Below are 27,015 nucleotides of genomic sequence, written 5' to 3' on the forward strand. Positions count from 1 at the left end.
TCAGAGCGCTGACCTTTTTTAAAGATTGGGATGATAATGGTATGTCTCCAAGATTTTGGAATAGCTCCTGATGCATTAATTTGTGTGAATACAGCAGCAAGAATGTTGGCCCACCATTCGCTGTTGACTTTAAAAAGTTCGTAGGGAATTAGATCAGGACCTGGGGCTTTGCCTGAGCGTAGGCGATCAATGAGTGGTTTAATTTCCTTAGGAGACACATCTGGCCAGGAATTCAGCAAAATAGAAGGTGCTACAGGTATAAGACCCTGGTTTTCCACAGAGTAGGAGAAGAGGCTCTTGAAGTAAGCTACCCAGACCGAAGACGGGATACATGCGGGGACTCTGGCATAGCCATTACTTAAAGAATTCACAGTCCTCCAGAAGGTTGAATTATCATTGTTGTTTATAGCTGTAATCAAGCTCCTCCAATTTTTATATAGGGCCTCTTTTTTCCTCCAGTTTACCAAGTCCTTGTAGTTCTTTTTAATAGTTAACAATTCCTTCAATACTGAAATAGTATTGTTCCTTCTGAATTCTCTATGTTTCCTGGTTATTGCTCATTTGAGTAGTCTACACTCGCGGTTAAACCAAGAATTTTGTTTGTATAAAGCGTGCAAGCTTGAGGTGATTTCTTTAGTAAATAAAGGTTTAAATAAATCAGTTAATCTGAAAAAAGCATTTAAGACAGTAGCTTGCTCAAGGAGGGCAGCTTTCAACGAAGTCACCTCCAAAAGCTGCATTTTGCCACGCACCAAGGAATCAAGCTCAGGGCTCCAGTAAACACGAGCTAGGGCTTTTTGGGATTGGTGCAATATTTGATGGTAGGACGGTATTAAGTGTGGAACACATAATTGGTTGATTGAAAGAGAGATAGGGAGATGGTCACTGCCCATGTAATCGCAGACTTCCATATTACTGATTAGAGGTAAGAGATCAAATGAAACCAGAAAATAATCGATAACACTGGCACCATTTTGGCTAAAAAAAGTGAAATCTCCATTAGGGTCGATCTGCGATTGCCCATTTACTATTATTAGGTTCATCTGAATAGCGAATTGGGCCAGACTTAAGCCGGAAGAATTGATTACCGAGACCCTGGAAGTTCTAGTATACCATAGGGAACTCAGGAAAGATTCATCAAAATTCCCTATAAGATTTTGGAAGAGAGTATTATCATCCGGCCCTTTTCGTGCGTTAAAATCACCAGACATAAGAACTGGAGTAGTTGGGTAGTTGTTTTTGATGTCATCAAATAGTTATCCCAGACGGGCCCAGTTTCGTGCAGTATTACTTGATCTAGCAGGAGGAATATAAACAGAAAATAAAATAAGTGAAGAAAAAGTCAGATTTACTCTAACTGCTAGCACCAACTCTTCAGCCAAAAGGTCAATTGAGCTTATGCTTAAAGAAGTGGAGATAAAGCATGCTAGTCCTGCATGAGGGCCTTTGATTGCTTTTTGGGTAAAAGAGGTAAAGCCTGGGAGAAAGATCTCATTTGTGGCCCAAGTTTCCCTCCCACTTTTCCTTCAAGGAACATGGATCTTAAAAATGAAAAAGAAATGCCTTATTTTGGATGCCTATTACTAGGAAATGAGAAGAGAAGGCTACAAAGTTTAAAGTCATACAGAGCTTTGGGACCAGATGTCTATAGTGAATACATAAAGGATCAATTAACCCAAGGCCAGTGAGTTTGTATGCACATCATGTAAACATAATATAAGAAAAAGTACATTAACCCAAAAATCAGTTAAAGAATATCACTCCTCCACACAATGAGTATAAAAATTTAACGACATAAAAGCAAAAGGCAAAAATAAATTTTAGGACATTACTAACTGGGAACTTGCAAGGAATCATGGGCCAATTTGGAAAGTTGACACTTGCCCCTCACAATCTCCCCCTCCAGGATACTGCAAGATCGCAAGGGCTTGAGTAGATTGGTTTTTCTTACCCCTCCCCTCAAAAATGATATTCAACTATACATTCCATTTTCCTGAAACATTTGTAGCCTTCACAATATTATTTCTGGGTAAGGTAATTTTTTTATTGGTTAATTTATGACGCCATATTTTTCTGCATATCTGGAAAATCCGTCAAGTATATAGAACTCCCTGCATTGCCTGTTGGTAATCATTTTTGGCTCGCTTTGTTATCATAATGGCTATCAGCTACTTTATTACTCAGTACAGTATCTGCCTGGGGTCCCGTGAGGAATACCAATATAATAATAACAATATTTTATTTATATGCCGCCCTCCCCCATCAAGATGGGCTCAGGGTGGATCACAACAAACATACATCACAATTTATAAACAACAAAAATAAATATAACATTAAGTAAAACATGAACATAGCTTTAAAACAGTGGCGCCTAGTTGAACCACTCCTCATTACTAGCAGTTTATATTAAAACCGTATAGAAAGGGAGATGAAACAACATGCCCAACCTGCTTAACAGATATGGGGGAGGCTGGGAAAAGACCTGAAGAAGAAAAGATAGCAGGAGGAGACTTCCAAACATTTCAGGTGTTTCAGGTGCCTCAGGTGCCCAGGCCAGTCGAAGAAAACCGTTGCTAAAAACCGTTGCTGAAAACCATCCCTGTTCTCAACCAAAGGCCTGGTGGAGCATCTCTGTCTTGCAGCCCCTTCGGAAAGGATCGAGGTCGGTCAGGGCCTGGGTCTAGGGTTGCCAACCTCCAGGTACTAGCTGGAGGTCTTCTGCTATTACAACTGATCTCCAGCCGATAGAGAAAATGGCTGCTTTGGCAATTGGACTCTATGGCATTGAAGTCCCTCCTCTCCCCAAACCCCACCCTCTTCAGGCTCTGCCCCAAAAACCTCCCGCCAGTGGTGAAGAGGGACCTGGCAACCCTACCTGGGTCTCCTAGGACAGAGTTCCACCAGGTAGGGGCCCCAGCCAAGAAAGCCATGGCCCTGGTTGAGAACAGCTGGATGGTCTTTGGGCCAGGGATCACCAGGAGATTGTCCGAAGCTGAACACAAGGCTCTTTGGGGGAATATAATGGGAGAGGCAGTCCCGTTATATCCTCCAGAGATAATAAACAACAATCATAAACAAGTGGAAATACTATCTCCAGTTCTAGGACTGTCTACACCAGGGGAGTTGAACTCATTTGTGAGGAGGGCTGGATAGAACATAAATGGCTCTTGGTCAGGCCAACTATGCATAACAAACAAACAAATAAATAAATAAATGCCAGCCATGACCAGAAAGAGAACCGGAGGCCAGGTCTACCCAATGGCTTGCATGGCGGTAGACCTGGCCTCACCTGGCCTCCGGTTCTCTTTCTGGCCATGGCTGGTATTTATTTATTTGTTGGTTGGTTGGTTTGTTATGCATAATTGGCCTGACACTGCTTTACTAGGTTGATACCTGCACACATAGTATTTGAGAGACTTATACTAACCAGTATTACAACAAGAACCTATTATACCAGATGTTTGAGTTATTGAGAATAGAATTTACAACATATACACATGCCTGGTTGGGTTTGAACTGTTTGTATTTGTATTTGTATTTGTATTCATTAATGTATTTCTGTAAATGTGTGCAGGTTTACAAAGGGTTTCAATTAACCACTGATGAAGGCCCCATAGGCCGAAATGTGTTTGGTATGTGGTTATAGTTATCAACCTCAGGAAATGCCATTGTTCTATTTTAATGCTTTTAAATAATTTAGACTTTTATATAGCGCTTCTAATAAATTATACTTTTAGTATTTATACATAGACTTATATATATTTTCCTTTTACCCAACCTTGGGTACCCAGCTTTTGTTTTTAGGTTGTGTTTTATTCCCCTCCTTTTTTCATTCACATAATTTATACCTCACCTTTCTACTCTCATCAGAGATACCAATTCATCATCTTTTATAACTATATTGGATTTCATGGAAAATTCAAAAGAAATACTTCCTTTTTGCTCTTTTTACTCAACTCTCTTATTTTCCCGAAGACACAAGGTATTTTCTCATACAATATATGTTATATAGTTAGTTTCACAGTGAAGCCACTGTCTGCCGTACTTAGCATTTATGGAGCACTTAGTAAGGTTCAAAGCACTTTACCTATACCTTACTCAATAGTTCTTACAACAAAATTTTACAATATGACTATCTTCACATTTGCTACCGGGTTTTGAGGGCAAGTGGTTGGTAGTCTAAGGCCAGTGAGTTTACTGCATAGTCAAGAGTTTTATTTAGACTTCCTGGTTTAAAGTTCAGATTTAGGCTCATGACACACAGATCACATTTCTATAAAATAGAAATTACAGGCTTCTGTAGCCTCAGTTTGTCTTGGGACTAAGTAGGAAAGGAAAATGGGTTTAACCTCTGCTGGATCTTGCTATTCCAAACTATTTCCCCCACTGCTATTAGCATTTCATAGGAAAAGATACTTGGAGAGTCCCATGTATAGATCCCCTCTCTCTTGCTTGTGGGTGGCCCCTTTGAATGAAATTCTTTATCCACACAAAGGCCAGCCAGTTGATTATTAGATATAGACATGGGTGCCACTGGGATGATCTCCTTTTTCTTGGTGGGGCAGATACTCAGAAGGAACAGAGTGTAAATAGGGAAGGTAGAACTCAATTCAATATGGCTGGTGTTGACATGACCAAAAAGAGCATAAGGAAGTTACCCTCTACTGCTGGTGGGTGCTTCCCTTTCAGGAAACGGAAGTGGCTCCTGTATAATCACAGCGGATGCTGCAACGAGAGTTTTCTGAAATTATGTATGGTAACGGAGTGTCTAATGTCAGAGTGGACACAACAGCAACTTATTGCTTACTCTTCATTATCATAAAGGAAGTGGAACAATGAAAGTCTGATTCAGTCATTACTTTTCTACAAACTCACCCAAGTTCACACTTGGCTGGGATACCAACCAAAATCTGGCTCCCTGGTGAGAGTTCCTGGTAGGATACAGGAATCTGCAGATATGTGGGTCACATTCTCATGTTATATGCTGACAAAATATAACATAGCCAAACATAATGTGTGAAGTGGCCCTAGTTGTAAAAGAAGCTAAGATAAATTCATGATGAATGCCTAGGCCAGCAAAAATAAAAATCCTTTCCTCTGATGATGTGGGCTATAGTCCATGGAAGCCCCTGCTGGAATAAAATGTTGTAAATCCTTAAGGTGCTACAAGACTCCTGGTCATTGCAGGCAAACAAAAGGAAATAAAGGCAGCTGTCAGTGAGGGAGACGTATGGATGCAATGCTCTCAAACTACGACTATGAAAACAAATGCAAAGCTATGATTAGAAGCATTTCATTTGAAACTGTTTCTCCATTTCAAAATTCCGTCACAAGGGGTCACTGTTGTCTAAGGAAATATTTAAGGAAGACCGAAAACACAGAGCTCCTCCCTGGGAGACACTGAAAAGCCTGCCTATTTGATCCACAACAGGAATCTACCTCCAAAGGGATGCAACACAGCTGGAAAAAATTCATCTGATTTTGGAAAGGCCAGTGTGGATGGGAGAGACCTAAAAACAGCCAAGACCGGTGTCTGAGCTTGCCATGGTTGCTTGGCAGAAGGAGGATGGGGCGAAGCGGCTGTTGCAGCTGATCCTCCTGCACACAGCCTGGGAGGTGGGGAGCGGCCAGCTCCATTATTCAGTGCCGGAGGAATCCCAGCACGGCTCTTTTGTGGGCCGCATTGCCCAGGATCTGGGGCTGGAGGTGAGTGAGCTGGTGCCTCGGATGTTCCAGATGGTTTCCAAAGGACAAGCAGACTATTTTCAGGTAAATGTGCAGAATGGGATTTTGTTTGTTAATTCCAGGATAGACAGGGAGGAGCTGTGTATCAAGAGCCCTATTTGTGCCATTCACCTGGAGGTGATTGTGGATAAGCCCCTGAGGGTCTTCCATGTGGAGGTGGAGATCAAGGACATAAATGACAATGCTCCTGTGTTTTCAATACATGAACAGATTTTGGCCATTGCAGAAAATAAGCTGGCAGGTTCTCGATTCTTACTAGCAGGGGCTTCTGATGCAGATACAGATGCCAATGCCCGGATAACCTACAAACTGAGCCCAAATGATTATTTCATTCTTGATTCAGGAAGTGAAGAGGACCAGAATCAATCTCCTGTACTGATATTAAAAGTTCCACTAGACAGGGAAGAAACCTCTCTGCATCGTTTATTGCTGACGGCCAGTGATGGGGGCAAGCCACAGCTCTCGGGCACGGTCCAGCTGGTGATTAATGTGGTGGATGCAAATGACAATCCCCCTGTATTCAACCAGTCAGTTTACCGGGTAAAGTTGCTGGAAAACACAGCTAATGGGACATTGGTTATTAAACTGAATGCTACTGATTTAGATGAAGGAATTAATAAGGAAATCTCCTATTTTTTTAGTAATAATGTACCATCAAGTTTCACTAGGATATTTAGCATCAATTCTAACACTGGAGAACTTACAGTGTTTGGTGAAGTGGATTTTGAAGATGTTAATCTGTATGATCTTCAAGTTGTGGCAGAAGACAAAGGATACCCTCCTTCGTCTGGACATTGCAAAGTTCTCATTGAAGTACTGGACATGAATGACAATGCGCCGGAAGTGATGGTGTCATCCTTGTCAGTGCCGGTGCCTGAGAACTCTCCACCAGGGACAGTGGTGGCCCTCATCAGTATCTCAGATAGGGACTCTGGGGCCAATGGGCAGGTGATCTGCTCACTATGGCCCTCTGGGCTCCCCTTCAAGCTGACGTCCACCTTCAGGAATTACTACTCACTCGTACTGGCTGAGCCACTGGATCGGGAGCAGGTGGCCGAGTATAGCTTGGTGGTGATAGCCCAAGACCAAGGGAACCCCCCACTGTCAGCCAGCAGCAGCCTGTTGATGCCGATCAGTGATGTGAATGACAACACACCCACTTTTGCACAGCCTTCCTACACAGTCTTCGTGAGAGAGAACAACCAACCTGGAGCTCACATCTTCACAGTGTCTGCCTCAGACCCAGATGTGGCTGAGAACGCCTTGGTCAGCTACTGGCTGGATGAGAAGCTCTGGCCGCTGTCAAGCTACATTTCGGTGCATTCGGAGAGTGGGAAGCTGTATGCCCTGCAGCCCTTGGATTACGAGGAGGTGAAGCTGCTGGAGTTCCAGGTGAGGGCCAAGGATGCTGGGCTGCCCTCCTTGTGTGGCAACGTGACCATCCAAGTCTTTGTGTTGGATGAGAATGACAACGCACCTGCAGTGTCTGGTCCAGCTGAAGATACAGCTGCTCTGCTGAAGGTTCCAGTGGCAGCTGGGCATGTGGTGGGCAAGATCCATGCCCTGGACGGTGATTCAGGCTACAATGCCTGGCTTCGCTATGAGTTGCATGACGTATCCAGTGGCCCATGGCGGGTGGGGCTTTACAGTGGTGAGATCAGTACCACACGTGCTCTGGAGGAGGCAGAGGGCAGCAACAGCCAGAGTCTGCTGGTTCTGGTGAAGGATCATGGCAAGCCAGTACTGTCAACCACTGCCACCTTCAGCTTGTCACTGGTGCCCAGTTCCCAGGCTGCCCAGAGTGATGCCCGCCTCTCTAGGACAGGAGGGAGCATAAAGCCCCTGGCAGACACCACCAATCTCTACCTGATCATCGCCATCTGCTCGGTGTCCAGCTTGTTCCTGCTGGTGATCCTCGTGTACGTGGTCCTGCGATGCCAGAGCCAGGCCAAGGAGGCAATGATGTACGGCCCTGGCACAGCCACGCTGGTGTGTGCCAGTGAAGTGGGCAGCTGGTCGTATTCCAATCGCCACAGCCACATCTTGGCAGGGGTGAGTGGGGAGGCCGGTGCCAAAAGTGACCTCATGGTCTTCAGCCCCAACATTCCTGTCTTCTCCGAGAACGGGAAGGAGCTGGTCCCAAATGCTGCTGGGCAGGTGAGTTGCATGGAACTATTATAATTCTTGAAATTCCTTTCGTCTTAAGTTCATATGTTCTCCCTAAAGCTCTACTGTGAGGGACTATAAAATTTTTCTCCTCCAACATGTCTCACAGAATATTTCAGTGGTAAATTGTGAAGTTTCAGTGGTAAATTGTGTAGAGCTGTGCTGGTCTATGACTGTTTTTAGTAAAGATTGATTGATTGAGTGCCTCACAGAATCTGCGCATTGTGGCTTAGTGCCCAGACACATGGTGGCTCTGGTTTGTGTGACCTCTCTTTCCTTTTGCAGCGGGGACAATGGTGCATGCAGGTACTAGTGTAGAGGTTCCTGCATTCTTTGAGATGGGTGCTGGAGGAGAGTGGCAGCCATCCACTCTTCCCACCTTTCAGTTGCAGAAATGATGGAGAATATTTTGTTTGGGGGCCATCGTAACTCAGCTCTGATGAGCAAAAATCTAAATTCCAGTTGTCTGGCTATCCCTTGTCTCAGGCATTGTTCTGTTATTGTCATGCTAGTCTTATTACATTGGACACTGGTTGTTTTATGGTTCTGTCTGATTGACTGTTTTATATTCTGCAGTCCGCCTTGGGTTTCAGTGAGAAAGGGAGGCTATAAATAAAGCAAGCCAATAAATAAACAATCCCTAAGTAGAGTTACACTCTTCTAAGTCCATTGATATCAGTGGGCATAACTCTTTATTTAAACCTAAAGGGTATAACTCTATTTAAATTTAAGCTTTTAATTGATTTTCTTCCCCCACCAACTCTACATTTTCATTTTAATATTTGCTGTCTCTGCTGCTTTTATTCCATGCTGATCTTTTGTGAATTTGATTAGTTGTGCTTCCGTTTTGTTTTTTATTTTATGTCATAGATGTGTTTTATTTTTTTCATGATAGATTACAATCTCATTAGCAGCTGAAAGACAGTGGTCTAAATTAAAAATTAAAAAGATAGGGAATCCCATTTAAAAAACACAGGGCAACAAGATCACATCCCTGGTTTTATTCCCTTGTTTACACCCCACCATGTGATCAACTGATTTTCAAGACAATTTAGAATTACCGATTGCAAATAATCAGCTGTTGTAGATTGATACATATTTTTTTTATAAATTTTTATTGGTTTTTTAAAACTATAAATTCTTCATAATTTTAACAATGTAAAAATAATATCACAATCACACTTACATTAATTGTTGTCTTGATTACCATTAAACATAAAAAATAAATCAACTTCCCCATCACCTCCATCTACCTCTTAATGAAGTGTTATTATCCTTCGTTAACATATTCTGATCCTAGTATTAATCTCATTCTAAAGTTTCATGTTATATAAAATTTTACATTCTGGATCAGAGTAAAAAGTAACCTTCCATTTTTCCCAGATCTTATACATTATCACAATGATTCCTTCAATTCTCCCCTTTTCCCTAGTTTCTCCAACTCCACCAGTTCTAACATTTAAATGATTTAATCCCTTTATTCTGAAACCTTTGTCCCTTTCCATTTGGCTGCATAAGATTGCAGCCAGTATAACATAAATTTAATCATACTAAACAACATCCTCTCCAATATTTTAGGGATATTTCCTGTTTAATCGATCTTATTTCAGTGTAAATCATATCCCAAATCCATATCACAAGTCCACCCCTTATATAAAAAAAGGAGAAAAAACCAATATCCTTAGTACATTCCAACATTTTCCTTAAAGTAATAATCACGTATTCCAGTATACCTTTATATCAATTGATAGTCTATATAAGGAGGACTTGTTTACATAATCCCAAAATGATGTCTAAATCTTAATTCCACTACATCGTTAATAGCCATGCCACCCATCCACACTGTCAAAGCCTTCCAATCCAGCAATCATATTTAAATCAGTCCTTTAACCATGGTCTAATACTTCCTTCTGCAACTTAAATAAGTCAGTCAGGTATGGGAACAGGATTTCTTTATTCTCTCTCATTTCCTCAGACAGGGTGCGTATCCAAAAATAATTCTTTCTGGGCTTCATTTCCACCATGGCTTCAATCTGTGTACCTTGACCTGCTCTCTTCTTCCTTATATCCACACGTCCTTCCATGACTTTTTTAGATGAAAAGTCCATTTCTTGTATGTCTGATCTCTTTGTCACCAGCTGGTTACCTTCTTGGACTTCTGTCTTCTTCTTGTATCCTTGTATTCTTCCATGACTTTTTGGACAGAAGAATCCATTACTTGTATGTCTGTATTTGTGGCCATCATTTGAATTTTCATGACTTTTATGTCTTCTGTAACCAGATCCAACTTCTGATTACATACCTGTGATGATTGGTCAAGAGTCATCATCATTGAAATCAATTGAGCCATCTGTGTTGATATCTGTTTTAATTGTTTAATTGTCGCCTCAGAATGTTTAGCAAGCATGTCCTGTACTTTTTTTTCCATGGTTAAATTCTGTAAAGTTTCCTTTAATTTCATAAGGGCAGGGCTATGAATTTAGCCAGATCAGGGAGAGGTTCCAGACATTTACATATGTAACTTAGTTAAAAAAATTGATGGTCATCTAGCAGGAGTCCATTACATGTAGTTGATAGAGAATATTTCATTGACCAGCTTAATATCTTTTTCGGGTTGAAGAAGTGAGTATTTAAGCTTAAAATAACTTTTTAAAGTTGAAAATACCAACGAGTTTTACCAGACGCTCTAGATCGGCAGAACCAGGAAGTATTCCAGGAGTTGCCTCATCGTGGACCTTCTATCGTCTCTTCTCTATGGTTGTTACCTTCAGGAATGGTTTTGGTGTAACACGAGTAAGACGAATTTCCGGTCCTATGACCTTCTTCCTGTTGATTTGCTTGTAGAACAATAGAGAGGGATATTGAATGAAGCATAGAGTCTTCCGGTCAAGAAATCCTCTTTGTTGTAAAACGTGGCTGGAGGACCTTTTTTACCCCAAGCAAATTCTCAAAGGTTTCTCCCTCCCCTTCCTTTAAGAACGCGTCGGATTGGCAGATCTTACGTCAATCATTCAAGCTCGTTGTTTTAGTTTAAGTTGGTCAGTTTGATAAGGCTCCTGCTGCTTTGTCTGATGGATCTCATGCAGCAAAATCATCCAGTTCAATTAAGGGAGGGAAACGGTTACCAGGAATGTTTTCTTCAACCCCCTGTTATTCGATAACGCCAGTGAAAAGCGAAGGATTCTTATCTACTCACTTGGGCGTCTGGAGGTGAGGTTTTAATCTTGATGTAGTCCTTATGATGTTTATAAGGTGCTGGAGGGTAGATTCTAAAGCCGAAGTTGCGTGCTGGCGATTTCAATCCCTTCGTGCCCACGGGATCAAACGTCTGAAACTCCGGGGGACTTAATAAAGCTTCCTCGGAGTATTCAGGAGATCAAACCGCATATATGGCTGCAGGGAATTCCTGCTTCTCAGCCCACTTGCAAGGGCTGGATTGGGGTGCGGTAAAATACCCCAAATTACACGCAAACTTGGATTCTCCCCAGGAGCCCCTGGGAGGACGTGGCAATCAGCCCAGCGTCAGCACCGGAAGTCTTGTAGATTGATACATATGATGGCTTTGTACCTGAATGTGGTTCCTGGCTTAACCCTGATTGTGATCTTAAATTCTGTAGATCAGGATCAGTAATATTTAATCAATGATTAATCAATGTTTTATTCAATGATCAATTATTTAATCAATTTCTTGTTTTTAATGGTTCAAGAGTGACACCTATATCAATTTCTGCTTTGTGTTAAAAATAGAAAGTATGCTGTGGGGAAAGGATTTCCTTACATATTCTCATAAATATTGTGTAAAATTATTTATTTTATTTAAAAACTATATACCACTTTTCCTATTGCCAAAGCAGTTTACAGGTACATTGAATCAGCCAATAATAATCTTTAAGTATTTGAATTGCTGTCACTTACAAGTCTTGCCATCCACTCCAATTACAAGTCTTGTCATCCACTCCAATATGCCAGCCAGTCAGGATCAGACAGAACAACAAGAACTGGAATGAAGCCAAGAGCGAGCTGATGCCAGGAAGAAGTAGGGTTGCCAACCTCCAGGTGGAGGCTGAAGGTCTCTTGAAATTACAGCTCCTTTCCAGATGACATGTCTCAGTTCCCCTGGATAAAGTGACTACTTTGGAGGGTGGACTCTATGCCCATCACATCCTGCTGAGGTCCATCCCAAACCCCACCCTCCCCTGGCTCCACCCCCTAATCTCCAAGTATTTCCCAACCCACAGTTTTCCCCAACCCAACCCTCTTTGAAAGAAGAGACTTGAAGAGGAACAAGCAGCACTAGCAGAGGAAGGGGCAGAGCTGAGAAAATGGCAGGGAAGAAAAAGAGAAAGAAATCACCAACTTGGAAATCCCCAACCTGCCTTATCCAATTTCTGCCTGAAAAAGAAGAGTGGTGAAATAAGACCTCACAACACAGGGAACCTTGGAAGGGAAGTGTTTGGTTTGGACTCTGCTATTTTATTTTATTTACCTATCCCCATCTTTCTCCCCAATGGGGACCCAATAGGAGCAGCTTACATCATTCTCCTTCCATCCATTTTATCCTTCCAACAACCCTGTGAGCCAAGTTAGGATGAGAGGGTGTGACTGGCCCAAGGTCACGCAGCAACCTTCCATGGCAGAATGGGGATTTGAATCTGGTTCTACCAGATCCTAGTCCAATATTGTAATCATTACATGGTTCTCCAGAGCGCTCAGAGTAATGTGTGAATGTTAACCTAAAACAGCCTTCTCAGGTAGGCAAAAATTCTTCTAGTTAGTTTTTAGTCTGCATGTGTGTGTGTGTGTGTGTGTGTGTGTGTGTGTGTGTGTGTGTGTGTGAGAGAGAGAGAGAGAGAGAGAGAGAGAGAGAGAGAGAGAGAATATATGTTCGAGGCTGAGTAATCTACAGAACAAATTAATTTCCCCAACAGGATAGCAACATTATTTTAATTATTTAAAACATTTTTATTCCATCTTTCCACCCGATCAGGGTCCACCAGGTGGCAAACAGAAAAACATTAAAACATTTACGTAATTAAAAATACAGTCAAAATGATAAAATAATTCAATTAAAGACACATAAACAACACTAGAAGAAGGGCCAGCAGTCATTACTGGGGGTATGCCAGGCAAAACAAAAAAAAAGTCTTCATCTTCTGGTGAAAGACACTGATGGAGGAAAGCAGATGAATCTCACTGGGGAGGGAGTTCTAGAATTTTGGTACCATGACAGAGAAGGTCCCTTCTCAAGTTGCCACCAGTTGAACTTTAGATGGCAGGGGCAACCAAAGCAGGGCTTCTGAAGATGACCGGTATGTTCGGGTAGGTTCATATGGGAGGAGGTGATCCTTAAGATATGTTGGATCCTGGCCATACAGGGCTTTAAAATTTAATTCCAGAACCTTAAATTGAACGCGGAAGCTTATCGGAAGCCAGTGTAGATGGAACAAAACTGGAGTGATATGGTCCCTAAGACTCCAGTCAACACTCTGGCGGCAGCGTTCTGTACCAGCTGGAGCTTCCAGACAGTTTTCAAGGGCAGCCCCACATAGAGTGCATTGCAGTAATTACCAGGACAAGCACCACTGTGGCAAGATCTTTTCTGCTCAGGAAGGGCTGCAGCCAAACACTAGAAATCGCATGAAGAATGCTCAGCATTGTTGAGCCTGTGAGCACTAATGAATTTTTCTTTTAAGGTAGTGGATGCTGCCACAAAATTGCCATGTGTATGGGGCTATCACAAAATGGTTGCCATTGTGGTGGAGTCAATCTAAACACTGGGAGTTTCCAGAAAACACTGGAAGATCATAAGCCAAAAATTGTCCTATGGTGGAGACAGCGCCTTTTGAACAGGCATTTCTGACAGGTGCAAAGGCATCCTTGGAGAGATTCAGGGTGCGGTGAGGCCTTTTTCATGTCTCTGTTTTCTGGCAGAGGCCAGAGGATAGCCTAAATATGTTTATGTGTTTATATGTTTTATTGTAAATATTTTATATATTATTTATCTGTGTTTTAGACACTGCCATGGAAACTTGCTGGGTGACCTTGGGCCAGTCACATTCTTAGCCTCGACCCTGTCAAGTATTTGGATGGGAGACCTCCAAGGAATAACAGGGTCGTAAAGCAGAGGCAGGCAATGGCAAACCACCTCTGAACGTCTCTTGCCTTCAAAATCCTACAGCTGTGACTTGATGGCAAAAAAACAAAATATAATGTGTGACTCAGCTAAGTAAAAATGATCACAGTGGCCTACTTATATTTCTACTTCAATTGTTGTGGTCATGGAATATGGAATTAATATCCATGGTCATTCAAGACTGCAGAAACGGAGATTTCAAATGGGTTGCAGTTTCCATCATATTCAAAACTCTTTTAGGGAATCAACGGTTTGGAGTCTTAAAAAACCCTATTTGGAACCTGATAGTTTGGATTGCTTAAATCTAAATGCTTTATGACATCAGAGTTATAAACAAGGCCCACAATGTTATCTTGAGTAATATACAGGCTAGATTTGTGGCAATTCCCCCATGCCGTTGGACTTGATTTACCATCTTAACAGATGGGTGGTGGTGGTGACTGATTAATAAGTGCCATATTTTAAATGTAATGTTTAATTTTATTTTAATATATTAATTTTTGTGTGTGTGAATGCATTCACATCTGCTGTGCTCTCAGGTGAGTAACAGTTTCATAGCCATAAGTTGGGAACTGGAAAGAAGAAAATTTGATATGTTGGGAAGTTTGTAACATTTCAAAACACGTGGAAAGGAAAGAGTGGAAGCAAGGAAGGGGAAAAAAGAGGACATGGGGAAAAAAAGAGAACATGGTGTGTCTCATCAAGAAGCAGAAACAATCTAACATGAGGGAAGTACCAAGTTAGTTTCTTCTGGCAACTGGGAACATTTAGTTGAAGAATAAAAACAGTGGATGAAAGAGAATGAATACCTATCCACAATCGAGACAAAGAAAATGGAGCAATTAACAAGATTCCAAAAGAGTGTGAGTGAATGCAAAATATTTAGATAAACAATGGAAATTCAACCAGTGAAAGATTAATGGAGGCTAAGAATTTTAACTGGATATAGAAGGCTAAAAAATTATATAAATTAAAATTAAAACTATACAATTATATATAAAGAATATAAAATTAAATGCATTTGCACAAAATTATAACCACAAATAAATTAAAACCAGAATCCAGTTGGCTGTGTCTCCAGTTTGAAATTCAGTCACAAGGGGTCACTGTTGCCTAAGAAAATATTTAAGGAAGCCTGAAAATCCAGAGCTCCTCCTTCAGAGAGACTGAAAATCTACAATAGGGATCACAGACACAAGATGCAAGCCCGCTGGAATCGATTCAACTGATCTCACGCACACCGAAGCAGATGAGCTCGTCGGACTCTGCTCTTCAATCCTTTAAAAATATATGAAGAAGACAAGACATTGGTGACATTGGATTGGGGGGCTGCCATGCTTGCTCGGCAGGCAGATTCTGTAAAAGGTTGGCTGCTGCAGCTGGTTCTCCTCTACACAGCCTGGGAGACGGGGAGTGGCCAGCTCCAATATTCCATCCCTGAGGAGTCCCAGCATGGCACTTTTGTGGGCCGCATTGCCCAGGATCTGGGGCTGGAGGTGAGCGAGCTGGTGCCTCGGATGTTCCGGATGGTTTCCAAAGACCACAAGGATTATTTGGAGGTAAATGTGCAGAATGGGATTCTGTTTGTTAATTCCAGGATAGACAGGGAGGAGCTGTGTGCTGCGAGTGCTGTGTGCATGATTCATCTGGAGGCGCTTGTGGACAAACCTCTGAGAGTCTTCCATGTAGAAGTGGAGATTTTAGACATCAATGACAATGCCCCCGTTTTCCCTCTAACAGAGAAGCATTTTGCTATTGCAGAGTCTAGCATTCGTGATGCACAGTTTCCTCTAGAGGGAGCCTCCGATGCAGATATCAAGGCAAACGCTTTGCTCACCTATAAACTTAGCCCAAATCTACATTTTACTTTAGAAGTGGTTCAAAATCATGAACATAGTGCATCTTTATTCCTTATTCTAAGGAAGCCTCTAGACCGTGAAGAAAGCACTGTCCACCATTTATTACTCACAGCCACTGATGGAGGCCAGCCACAGCTCACGGGCACAGTCCAGCTGGTGATCAATGTTTTGGATGCAAATGACAACCCTCCTGCATTTAACCAGTCAGTTTACAAAGTCCATTTATTTGAAAACTCAGATAATGGGTTATTAGCAATTAGGCTAAATGCTACTGACTTAGATGAGGGAACAAATAAGGAGGTTTCATATATATCAAGCAGTTTTTCTCCTTCTAATGGGAAAGAAAAGTTTGTCCTTGATCAAGAGACTGGGGAGATCCGTGTGAAAGGAAACATTGATTTTGAAGAGAGGAATTTCTTTGAAATACAAGTTGAGGCCAAGGATAAGGGGAATCCGCCATTATCTGGACACTGCAAAGTTCTGATTGAGGTTTTGGATGTGAATGATAATGCACCGGAAGTGACGGTGTCATCCTTGTCGGTGCCAGTGCCTGAGAACTCTCCACCGGGGACAGTGGTGGCCCTCATCAGTATCTCAGACAGGGACTCTGGGGCCAATGGGCAGGTGACCTGCTCACTATGGCCCTCTGGGCTCCCCTTTAAGCTGACGTCCACCTTCAAGAATTACTACTCACTCGTACTGGCTGAACCAGTGGATCGGGAGCAGGTGGCCAAGTATAGTTTGGTGGTGATAGCCCAAGACCAAGGGGACCCCCCACTGTCAGCCAGCAGCAGCCTGTTGGTGCCAATCAGTGATGTGAATGATAATGCACCCACTTTTGCACAGCCCTCCTACACCATTTTTGTGAACGAGAACAACCCACCTGGTGCTCACATCTTCACAGTGTCCGCATCAGACCCAGATGTGGCCGAGAACGCCTTGGTCAGCTACTGGCTGGATGAGAAGCTCTGGCCGCTGTCAAGCTACATCTCGGTGCATTCGGAGAGTGGGAAGCTGTATGCCCTGCAGCCCTTGGATTACGAGGAGGTGAAGCTGCTGGAGTTCCAGGTGAGGGCCAAGGATGCTGGGCTGCCCTCCTTGTGTGGCAACATGACCATCCAAGTCTTTGTGTTGGATGAGAATGACAATGCGCCTTCAGTGTCTGGTCTAGCAGAGGATGCCCCCATTCTGGTGAAGGTCCCATTGGCAGCTGGGCATGTGGTGGGCAAGATCCATGCTGTGGATGCTGACTCGGGCTACAATGCCTGGCTTCGCTATGAGTTGCATGATGCATCCAGTGGCCCATGGCGGGTGGGGCTTTACAGCGGTGAGATCAGTACCACACGTGCTCTGGAGGAGGTGGACGGCAGCAACAGCCAGAGTCTGCTGGTTCTGGTGAAGGATCACGGCAAGCCGGTACTGTCAACCACAGCCACCTTCAGTGTGTCACTGGTGGCCAGCGCCCAGGCTGCCCAGAGTGATGCCCGCCTCTCTAGGACGGGAGGGAGCAGAAAGCCCCTGGCAGACACAGCCAATCTCTACCTGATCATCGCCATCTGCTCGGTGTCCAGCTTGTTCCTGCTGGTGATCCTCGTGTACGTTGCGCTGCGGTGCCAGAGCCAGGCCAAGGAGGCAATGGTGTATGGCCCTGGCACAGCCACGCTGGTGTGTGCCAGTGAAGTGGGCAGCTGGTCGTATTCCAATCGCCACAGCCACATCCTGGCAGGGGTGAGTGGGGAGGCTGGTGCCAAAAGTGACCTCATGGTCTTCAGCCCCAACATTCCTGTCTTCACAGAGAACGGGAAGGAGCTAGTCTCAAATGCTGCTGGGCAGGTGAGTAGCAGTCATTTCCTCTAGCACATTTGCCATGTTTGGGTATTTGTATTAGGTATTTTAAGCACAAAATAGAGAATCAACTCATTTTATTAGAGCCAAGACAGCTTTTGTACATGATAGGTGTCTAAAAACCTTATCTCTATATGCATCTCACTGTTTAATTTATCTTTCAATACATTGATTCCTCCCCTTCCTTTCTTGTTCAAGACAACATAGTACTGCTTAATTTTTTCTTTAAAGTGAATTCATTTTGTAACTTGTTTACTACTTCTGATCTATGGTGGACTTCCAGTGAAAATACTGCAGAAGTGTTGGGTGAATGTGAGGATATTCTGCATTTATTTGATAAGAAGATTAGCTAAACAGCATCACTGTATTTTTTTTATAGTTGTCTTTTAGGTAGGTGGTCTTCAAACCCTTGGGTATATTGTATGGTGAACCCAGCCTCTATAATTTGTTTTAATTTTGTAAAAACATTTATATGCTACCTCTTCAGGGACCTGCTCAAATTTTGCTGAGGAAGCCTGGGCACACATGGGCATGCTTCAGAAACCAGCTTGTCTGTTGCTTCCTCAGAAAAATTTTATGCCACGTCTCCAGTGACCATCCATGTTATACGCTCTTAAAATCATCGTTCAGATAAGACAGCATGAAAAAATCCCAAGCAATCCCTAGATCAAGGGAAGTAATACTACCACTATATTCTGCATTGGTCAGACCTCGCTTGGAATACTATGACCAGTTTTGGGCTCCACAATTTAAGAAGGATGTTGACAAGTTGGAGCGTGTCCAGAGGAGGGCAACCAGAATGGTCAAAGTTCTTCGGAATACCCCCTCCACGTGGTCTGCCTGCCTATACATATTATCTGACAACTCCTCGTCTCTGTAGAGCTTTTTGCTTGGCTAGATTGAATGCTAACCCTTCTATGGTAATGCAGGGCAGAATTCTGAATATACCATACTCAGACAGGATCTGCCCTTGCTCTTCTGGCTCTATTGACTCATTAGCCCATGCCCTTTTGGAAGGCCGCTTTTACGAGGAACTTCGATCGCACTATATTTCCCCCCTTTTAATATACAAATCCAATGCCTCTGTGACTGACATAATGCCTTTTTTACTAAGTGACAGGGACCCCAAGGCTACATTGTCAGTGGCAAGATTTGTTTCAGTCCTTATATCCCTCCAACACTAGATATATGCTGCTCAAGATCAATTGATCAAGGAGCTTCTAAGGGATAAAAGGAAAAAAAAGGAAAGGAAAGAATGGTCAAAGGTCTGGAATCCAAACCCTATGAGGAAAGACTTAAGGAGCTGGGTTTGTTTAGTCTGGAGAAGAGATGGTTAAGGGGTGACATAATAGCCATGTTTACATATTTGAAGGGATGTCATGTTGATGAGGGAACTAGCTTGTTCTCTGTTGCTTCAGAGACTGGGACACGGAATAATGGATTTAAACTAAGAGAAAAGTGTTTCCACCTAAACATTAGGAAGAACTTTCTGACGGTGAGGGCTGTTCAATGGTGGAATGCGCTGCCTCGGAGGGGGGTGGAGTCCCCATCTTTGGAGGTCTTTAAGGAGAGGTTGGATGGTCATCTGTCAGGAGTGCTTTGATTGTGGGATCCTGCAAGGCAGGGGGTTCGACTAGATGGCCCTTGTGGTCTCTTCCAACCTTGTGTGATTTTGGTGGGGGTGGGAGGTAGTTGTGAATTTCCTGCATTGTGCAGGGGGTTGGACTAGATGACCCTGGTGGTACCTTCCAACTCTATGATTCTGTGATTCTAAGAGACATTAAAGTTTTCTGCTATCTGCCAACATTTCTGGGGAATAATAGAACTATCATGATTAAAATAGTTTATCCCAGTTTTTCTTCTTCTTAAAAAATGGTGGTTTCTGTTTTCTTGTGGATGTATATTATACTACCCTAACATACCATATCCCTGTGTGCTCTTGGGTCAGAGGCAATTTCAGAGGCTCTGACTATGTAATATCAGGAGTGGGAGGCAGGGTTTGCTTTCAGAGCAAGAAGCCCTTTAGTGTGCCTCAGATTTATTTATATGGAGGAAGTGAAGAGGTGTACCTTTGGGGAGCTTGGGATGGGAGTCAGATGGGTTGCCTGCCGCTGGTATCCTCAGTCACAGAGAATCATGTCTGCTCTTCTTTGCACGGCCTCTTCATCTTCAAAACCCACTTCTTGCTTGTATTTCTTGGCCACAGTGGCATCTTACGGGAAGTTAGAAACTGGTGTTTATAGATAATGCCTTTGCTTGAATAAAGATTCCTATATATATTGTTTATCAAGCTGTCGGTACTGATTTTCCATCTCTGAGAATAAGAGCACGTTATTGGGGGGGGGGGGAAATGGCTTTTGGTTTGTGTAAGCAACATAATGAAAATACTGTTGTCTAATCTGTGAGCTATGAATGCCCTCAATCTTACTATTTTACTAAATCATACAAAGATTACAGTGACTTTAATTAAATACGTATGTCAAGCTATTTCAAATGGATTCTGTAGTCGAAACATGTAAAGTTTTACATCTTGTTCTTGTTGCTATGTAAATGAAACAATACATCCATGCATACATCAAACCTTTAATGGCATAAAAGAAGCAGGTTAAGGCAATACAGAACTTATCGGGTTCAATAAAATACAGTAGTAAAAAAGCGTTATAAACACAGGTATCGTTTGCAATAGACAAGCTATTGCTTGTCAACGCAGAGATTCATAGATAACATTTTTGCCAAATATTCGGCAACTGCTTCGGTCAGGTAGGGGCACTTATCGGCTAATAAGAGTTGGGTTGGTCCTCTTCGCTGGGCCAGGGAAATTCATAATAATTGGGTCTATGAAGCAATTTCTTAGACTAGAAAAAAAGGGGCAGAGCAGTAAAATGTGAGTTAAAGAGTCAAATTCAAGAAGACAATATTTACATAATCTATCTTTAAATGGGATATTATGAAATCTCCCAAAAAGGACTGCTGAGGGAAAGACATTCAGCCTGGTGAGCATAAAAGCCCACCGATGGAGGGGATTGGTGATGTTTTGAATGTAAGGGGCTCCCCCTGGGGTATAGGTTGACAATCCGTGAAAACTGGGGGAGCATGAGGTCCTGGAGCCTGCTGATATAATCTGTTCCTCAGTGTCCCTTATTCTTTGCTGGATGATAAAAAGGATATGGGACTCACCACAATTATTTAGAGAGTTAATTCCTAAGGAATTAATTTTCAGCTGAATGTGCTGATACCACAGGGAGACGTAAGAATCTGTTAACATGTCGTACAATAAAGTGGAGGGATCAGAGCAGAAGTGGATACGTAGCCACAGCTTAACGGTGGCAATAGAAGCTCTTGTGGATGGAAGATGGAGGACAAACTCTTTGCAAAGAGTGTAAAGGTTAATCGAACTGGGCAAACCCAGTATTCGCCGCAAAAAGAAGGTCAAGCTGCGATCAACATCCAAAGTAAGAGCTTGGATCCAAACGGGGGCTCCATAGAGTAATTGATTGGAGACCTTCGACATGTAAATCTGAATCGCTGCAGGAGCAAACTGGTGTCCGTCTTTATAGTGAAAGCGTGCCACCGCTTGGGATTGACTTCTTGCTGCAATGGTCGCTGCTTTCCGGTGGTGCAGCCAATTGAGGTTGTAATGAAAAAGGATGCCCAGGTATCTGAAGGACTTGACATGCTCGACTGAATAACCATCAATTCTCCATGTGTGGCACTTCCATGTTTTAGAAAAAATCATAATCTTTGATTTCTCAGAATTGATGATTAAGTCATTCTGTGAACAGAACACAGAGAAGGCGGATAAAAGCCATTGGAGGCCAATTTTAGTGATGGATAGGAAAACGGCATCGTCCGCATAGAGCAGAAGGGGAACTGGTAAGGAGTTCATCCTAAGTGCAAATTTTTCGGACGTAGATAACTAAGATGGTAAGTCCGACAGAAACAGATTAAATAAGGCCGGAGCAAGTAGGCAGCCCTACTTCACTCCTTTGGAGATGGGGAATTTCTCAGACAATTGGCCGCTTTTGTCCAGCCTAACTCGTATTGAAACAAAACTAGAAATAAGGACAACCGGAAGGACCGCCTCTTTCCATACTGATTTGATTAGTTTCAGTTCTTCTGTGTACTGGCAGTTTTAAATTGTTGATTTAAAATTGGTAGTTTTTATGTATTTTTATTTTATTGTGTTGTGTTGCTGTTTGCATTGCAAGCTGCCTTGAGTTTCTGTAAGGTAAAAATGCGGCTAATAAATTTTTTAAATAAATAAATATTATACAAGCTGCCAGTTAAGAACTGCCTCACAAGCCCTGGTCTCTCTACCCCAAGCTTGAGAGATGAGGCATGTGGCGACTAGAGACAGGACTTTTTCTGTGGTGGCACCTTGTCTTTGGAATGCCCTCTTCCTTGAGGCTCACCTGGTGCCTACGTTGCTTTCTTTTAGGCCAAAGCATTTCTGTTCACCCAGGATTTTAATTCAGAGGTTGATTAAAAAACAACTGCACTATTTTAGCTTGGAAACCCTGTGGCGCAGAGTGGTAAGCTGCAGTACTGCAGTCCAAGCTCTGCTCACAACCTGAGTTCGATCCCAACGGAAGTTGGTTTCAGGTAGCCGGCTCAAGGTTGACTCAGCCTTCCATCCTTCCGAGGTCGGTAAAATTAGTACCCAGCTTGCTGGGGGTAAAGGGAAGATGACTGGGGAAGGCACTGGCAAACCACCCTGTAAACAAAGTCTGCCTAGTAAATGTCGGAATGTGAGGTCACCCCATGGGTCAGAAATGACCCAGTGCTTGCACAGGGTACCTTTACCTTTAAAAAACCAGTGAAAAACTAATTTCATGACTGTGTATTCTGATGGAGATGCTATCTGCTTTCATCAATATCAATTTGAAAATTTGTCCTTCAAGTTCATGGGGTTGTAGGCTGCATGGTTTATGAACTCCAGCTGTACTCTGGGAAATCTATCTATGTAGTTCACAAGAAGAAATCATGTGACCTCTGCATGCTGCATCTATGATGCGTCAGGGAAGCAGCCAATCTATCTTGACTTGCTTGGGCATGTCCCCAGCATGAATTTGGTATACGTATGTGCATGAACACATCGAAGTAAATTGTTGGCCTCCCCAAGACCTTAGTTCGCGTTGCTCACACTGCCAATAGGCTTTGTGTTGGGGGCAGGGAGGAAAGAGAGAATAAAGAGAGAAGAGGGAAGGAAGATATGGTTTCAGGTATATTGTGGACTAGGGATGGAAGGCAGCATGGTATAGCCCCGGGTTGGCGAACCTATGGCACGCGTGCCATAAGCGGCACGCCGAGCCCTCTCTGTGGGCACGCGCAGAGCCGTCGCGTCTGCCCCCTCCTCCGCCCCTCCTCGCAGCCTCGACGCAAGTTTCCACCTCGCCGCAGCCAACTTTGTCACGGGGCTGGGGCGGAGGCGAGGCGGCACGCGTAGCGGTGCGGCTGGCCGGGTAGCTGCTGGCCCAGGACTGCCGTGACGGCAGCTTCCTGTTGCGCAAGAGCGTGGCCGGCGCCTTCGCCCTCCGCCTGCTGTGAGTGGCTCTGGCCCCTTGGAGGCTGAGGGAAGAGGGCTTTCTCTCCCCCCCCCCAGTAGGCTGCAGTGTGACCGGTGGCAGCGAGTTGGGAATCACTCCCCCCTTTCACTCCCCTCCCCTCCCCTTGGAGCCCCCCTGAGTCGGGAGCTGCTACCGAGCATGCTTCTCCGCTCGGCACCAGTCCCGCTCTGCACGCCGCGAAGGGGAGAGCAGCGGCGGCAGCAGCCGGCTTCTCCCCCAGGCCAATGGATACCTTATGCAGGAGGGCGAAGGCAGAGCTCCGGAGCTGATTTCCACCTCCTCGTCCCTCCCAGGGTTTGCATTTTCCTGCAGGCGGCGGAGGGGAGCCAGGGAGCCAGACCGGAGGAACGGAGTGGGAATGCCCAACCCACTTTTGCAAACTTGCCGCCCTTTGCACCCGCACGGCTTTTGCTGCTGGTGTGGGAAGCGCGCGAGCTTGCCCCCCCCTTACCCGGGGCGCGATGCAAAGGCGCCTCTTTCTCTGCAACACAGGAGGCTTTTTTGTGTGTGTTTGTGTCTTTGCATCGTTGGGGGGCGAGTTGCAAAAGTTCACCTTGCGGGTTTTCATGCAAGCCTGCGGACAACTCAACATTTCCTCGGGTGTGTGTGTGTGTGTCTCTCTCTCCCCCCCCCCCATACACCCCGTTGCTGGGGCAAGCTGGCCCCTCGCACATTTTCCCCATCCAGATTCTGAAAACTCTGCATGGGGGGGGGGTTGTTGGCCATTTGTGAATGGGAGATTTTGCCTTGGATTTGCCACTCAGATGCACATTTTCCCCATCCAGATTCTGAAAACTCTGCATGGGGGGGGGGGTTATTGGCCATTTGTGAATGGGAGATTTTGCCTTGGATTTGCCACTCAGATGCACATTTTCCCCATCCAGATTCTCAAAACTCTGCATGGGGGGCGGGTTTATTGGCCATTTGTGAATGGGAGATTTTGCCTTGGATTTGCCACTCAGATGCACATTTTCCCCATCCAGATTCTCAAAACTCTGCATGGGGCGTGGGGTTATTGGCCATTTGTGAATGGGAGATTTTGCCTTGGATTTGCCACTTAGATGCACATTTCCCCCATCCAGATTCTCAAAACTCTGCATGGGGGGTTATTGGCCATTTATTAATGGGAGGTTTTGCCTTTGATTTGCCACTCAGAATTCCTTAAAATTATTTGGCAGAAAATTCCACACTTTTAAGTCAATGAAAGCACTTGGGATTGCTTTCCTCACTTTGTTTGGATCATCTTATGCTTCTGAGCAGCTGTTTTCAGCTTTGAATTATATCAAATCTGACACCAGAAACAACTAACAGATGACCTGAGTGCTGCAAATGTTGCTCTCAAATTTACAAAGTATGAGCCAAGGGTAAACAAATTATCAGCATGCACACAACAGCAAAAATCACATTAATTGTTCAAAAGCATGTCTTTCGATAAAAAGTTGTTTGTATCATTGAAAGCTCTGTTATTGTGTTTTTCTCTTAAGGCAAAAGATGTTAACGTATGAGTTGTTTTTTCTAAACTAAAACCTCAGTATTCAGGTTAAATTGCCGCATTGGCATTCGGCGATAAATAAGTGGGTTTGGGGTTGCAGTTTGGGCACTCGGTCTCTAAAAGGTTCACCATCACTGGTATAGCCCAATCTCATCAGAGTTCAGAAGCGAAGCAGGGTCTGCAGAGGAAGGCAATGGCAAACAACCTCTGCTTTTCATTTGCCTTGAAAGCCCCTTGCTGGGGGTCGCCATAAGTCAGCTGCGACTTACAGCCCTTACATACGTATATTAGATAGATACTTTTATTTGCATACGTATATTGTATACTGCCAAAGGCTTTATTATTCTGTATGGAGCAATTCCTACTTGTTGACGAGATGAATGTTTTTATGAGATCCTCTGTTTCTTTATCCATATAAGCTAGAACCATGCAGTCCAAATGGGTAAGTCATTATTAGCTGGGAAGGGAGAATGGGGGCTGGGGGCATTCTGAGGGAGGTGGGGGGGATGTTTTGAGATGGTAAAAGCAGCAAGAAAAGGTTGCAGCAGGAGCAGAAAGGTCTTCTGGCTGCTCTGTACCTGGGTAGCGGCACAACTCAACAAGCTAGGATTCCGCATTCAGAAGTCACAACCAGCCACAGCTAGTACAAACCCCAGTTCACAAGTCAGGAACAAACTCGGGGTTAGAAGCCAGTCTGTTACCCTCCAACATAGTTAGAGGAGTTGCCAGCTTTCGAACATCACAATCAACCAGAGCTTAAGCCATAGTTTATCATAATATAAGAATAGCCCTGGAACAAGTTTCTGGCAAATATTCTTTCAGCGTCATAATTTTCATTTGATGTTGACAGATTAATCTATTTGCTATCAGATAAGGACCCACATATTTTCCAAAGAATGGCACTGTATGCCCTAGCAGCCAAGAAAATTGGAGCGAAGCAAACCATGAAAGATGGTAAAGCTGGATAGAGCCGAATGGGCATATTTTAATTTTTTTGTATTCTTTTAATATTGTCGAAGGCTTTCACGGTCAGAGTTCATTGGTTCTTGTAGGTTATCCGGGCTGTGTGACCGTGGTCTTGGTATTTTCTTTCCTGACGTTTCGCCAGCAGCAGTGGCAGGCATCTTCAGAGGAGTAACACTGAAGGACAGTGTCTCTCAGTGTCAAGTGTGTAGGAAGAGTAATGTATAGTCAGAAAGAGGTTGGGTTTGAGCTGAATTATTGTCCTGCAAAAAGTATCAAAGGTAATGTGCTAATCATTGTCCTGTAAGTATCAAGATAATGTGCTAATGAGGGTGTGGTATGTTAATATGGAACCATTGTATCCTGAAGTGATCTGTTAATGTGTGAAATCCAAGGCTAATCTGCATGGCTATTGTGCACTGTAGTCTTTGTTAGTCTGGAGGTTTTCAGGACAGGAAGCCAAGCCTTATTCATTCTTAAACTCTCTTCTTTTCTGTTAAAGTTGTGCTGATGTTTATGAATTTCAATGGCTTCTCTGTGTAATCTGACATAATAGTTGGTAGAATTGTCCAGTCTTTCAGTGTCTTGGAATAAGACCCTGTGTCCTGTTTGTGTCAGTCCATATTCAGCCACTGTTGATTTCTCAGATTGGCCAAGTCTGCAGTATCTTTCATGTTCTTTTATCCTTGTTTGTATGCTGCGTTTTGTGGTCCCGATGTAAACTTGTCCACAACTGCAGGGTATACGATATACTCCTGCAGAGGTGAGGGGGTCTCTTTTGTCTTTTGCTGATTGTAGCATCTGTTGTATTTTCTTGGTGGGTTTAAACACTGTTTGTAGGTTATGTTTTTTTCAAAAGTTTCTCTATCCTATCAGTGACTCCTGTAATAAATGGCAAGAATACCTTTCCTATGGGAGACTGTTTTTCCTGAGTTTTCTGATTTTTGTTTGGTTTAATGGCCCTTCTGATTTCATTCCTGGAATAGCCGTTTGCTAGCAGTGCGTGATTTAGATGATTAATTTCTTCCTTGAGAAACTGTGGTTCACAGATCCGTCTTGCACGGTCCATTCATGTTTTGATTATTCCTCCTTTCTGTCGGGGGTGGTGGTTGGAGTTTTTGTGTAAGTAGCGATCTGTGTGAGTTGGTTTCCGGTAGACCTTGTGACCTAACTGAAAGTTTTTTGTTTTTTTTACGGATGACAAGGGTATCAAGAAATGGGAGTTTACCCTCAGTTTCCAAAACT

The 27,015-nt window shown here is 43.5% G+C and overlaps 2 protein-coding genes across 3 annotated transcripts in view; both read left to right on the plus strand.

Moving 5' to 3' along the window:
• Positions 1 to 27,015, plus strand: part of LOC130488870 (protocadherin alpha-7-like) — a 217,402-nt gene that overhangs the window by 42,555 nt on the left and 147,832 nt on the right. Inside the window, exon 1 of one of the 2 annotated variants that reach the window (XM_056862544.1) lies at positions 15,361 to 17,736. The exons of the other annotated variant lie outside the window; for it this stretch is intronic. Within the exon in view, the coding sequence (XP_056718522.1) occupies positions 15,379 to 17,736 (2,358 nt within the window). The 5' untranslated portion in view covers positions 15,361 to 15,378. Of the gene's footprint in view, positions 1 to 15,360; positions 17,737 to 27,015 lie in introns of those variants that run through there. 2 annotated transcript variants of the gene reach the window in all.
• LOC130489173 (protocadherin alpha-5-like) lies at positions 5,545 to 13,682 on the plus strand. The gene is made up of 2 exons (XM_056862908.1): positions 5,545 to 7,902; positions 13,605 to 13,682. Exons 1-2 carry the CDS (start codon positions 5,545 to 5,547, stop codon positions 13,680 to 13,682), a joined length of 2,436 nt encoding a protein of 811 aa, XP_056718886.1.

Source organism: Euleptes europaea, chromosome 17 (assembly GCF_029931775.1).
Source record: "Euleptes europaea isolate rEulEur1 chromosome 17, rEulEur1.hap1, whole genome shotgun sequence".
Classification (NCBI taxonomy): domain Eukaryota; kingdom Metazoa; phylum Chordata; class Lepidosauria; order Squamata; family Sphaerodactylidae; genus Euleptes; species Euleptes europaea.

What these genes read in the sequence shown, in the direction of transcription:
- LOC130489173 (XM_056862908.1), top strand. Translation starts at nt 5,545, where the DNA reads ATGGTTGCTTGGCAGAAGGAGGATGGGGCGAAGCGGCTGTTGCAGCTG. An exon ending in TCCCAAATGCTGCTGGGCAG is followed by an intron (nt 7,903 to 13,604) that starts GTGAGTTGCATG and finishes TTTTCTTTTAAG; the next exon opens with GTAGTGGATGCTGCCACAAA.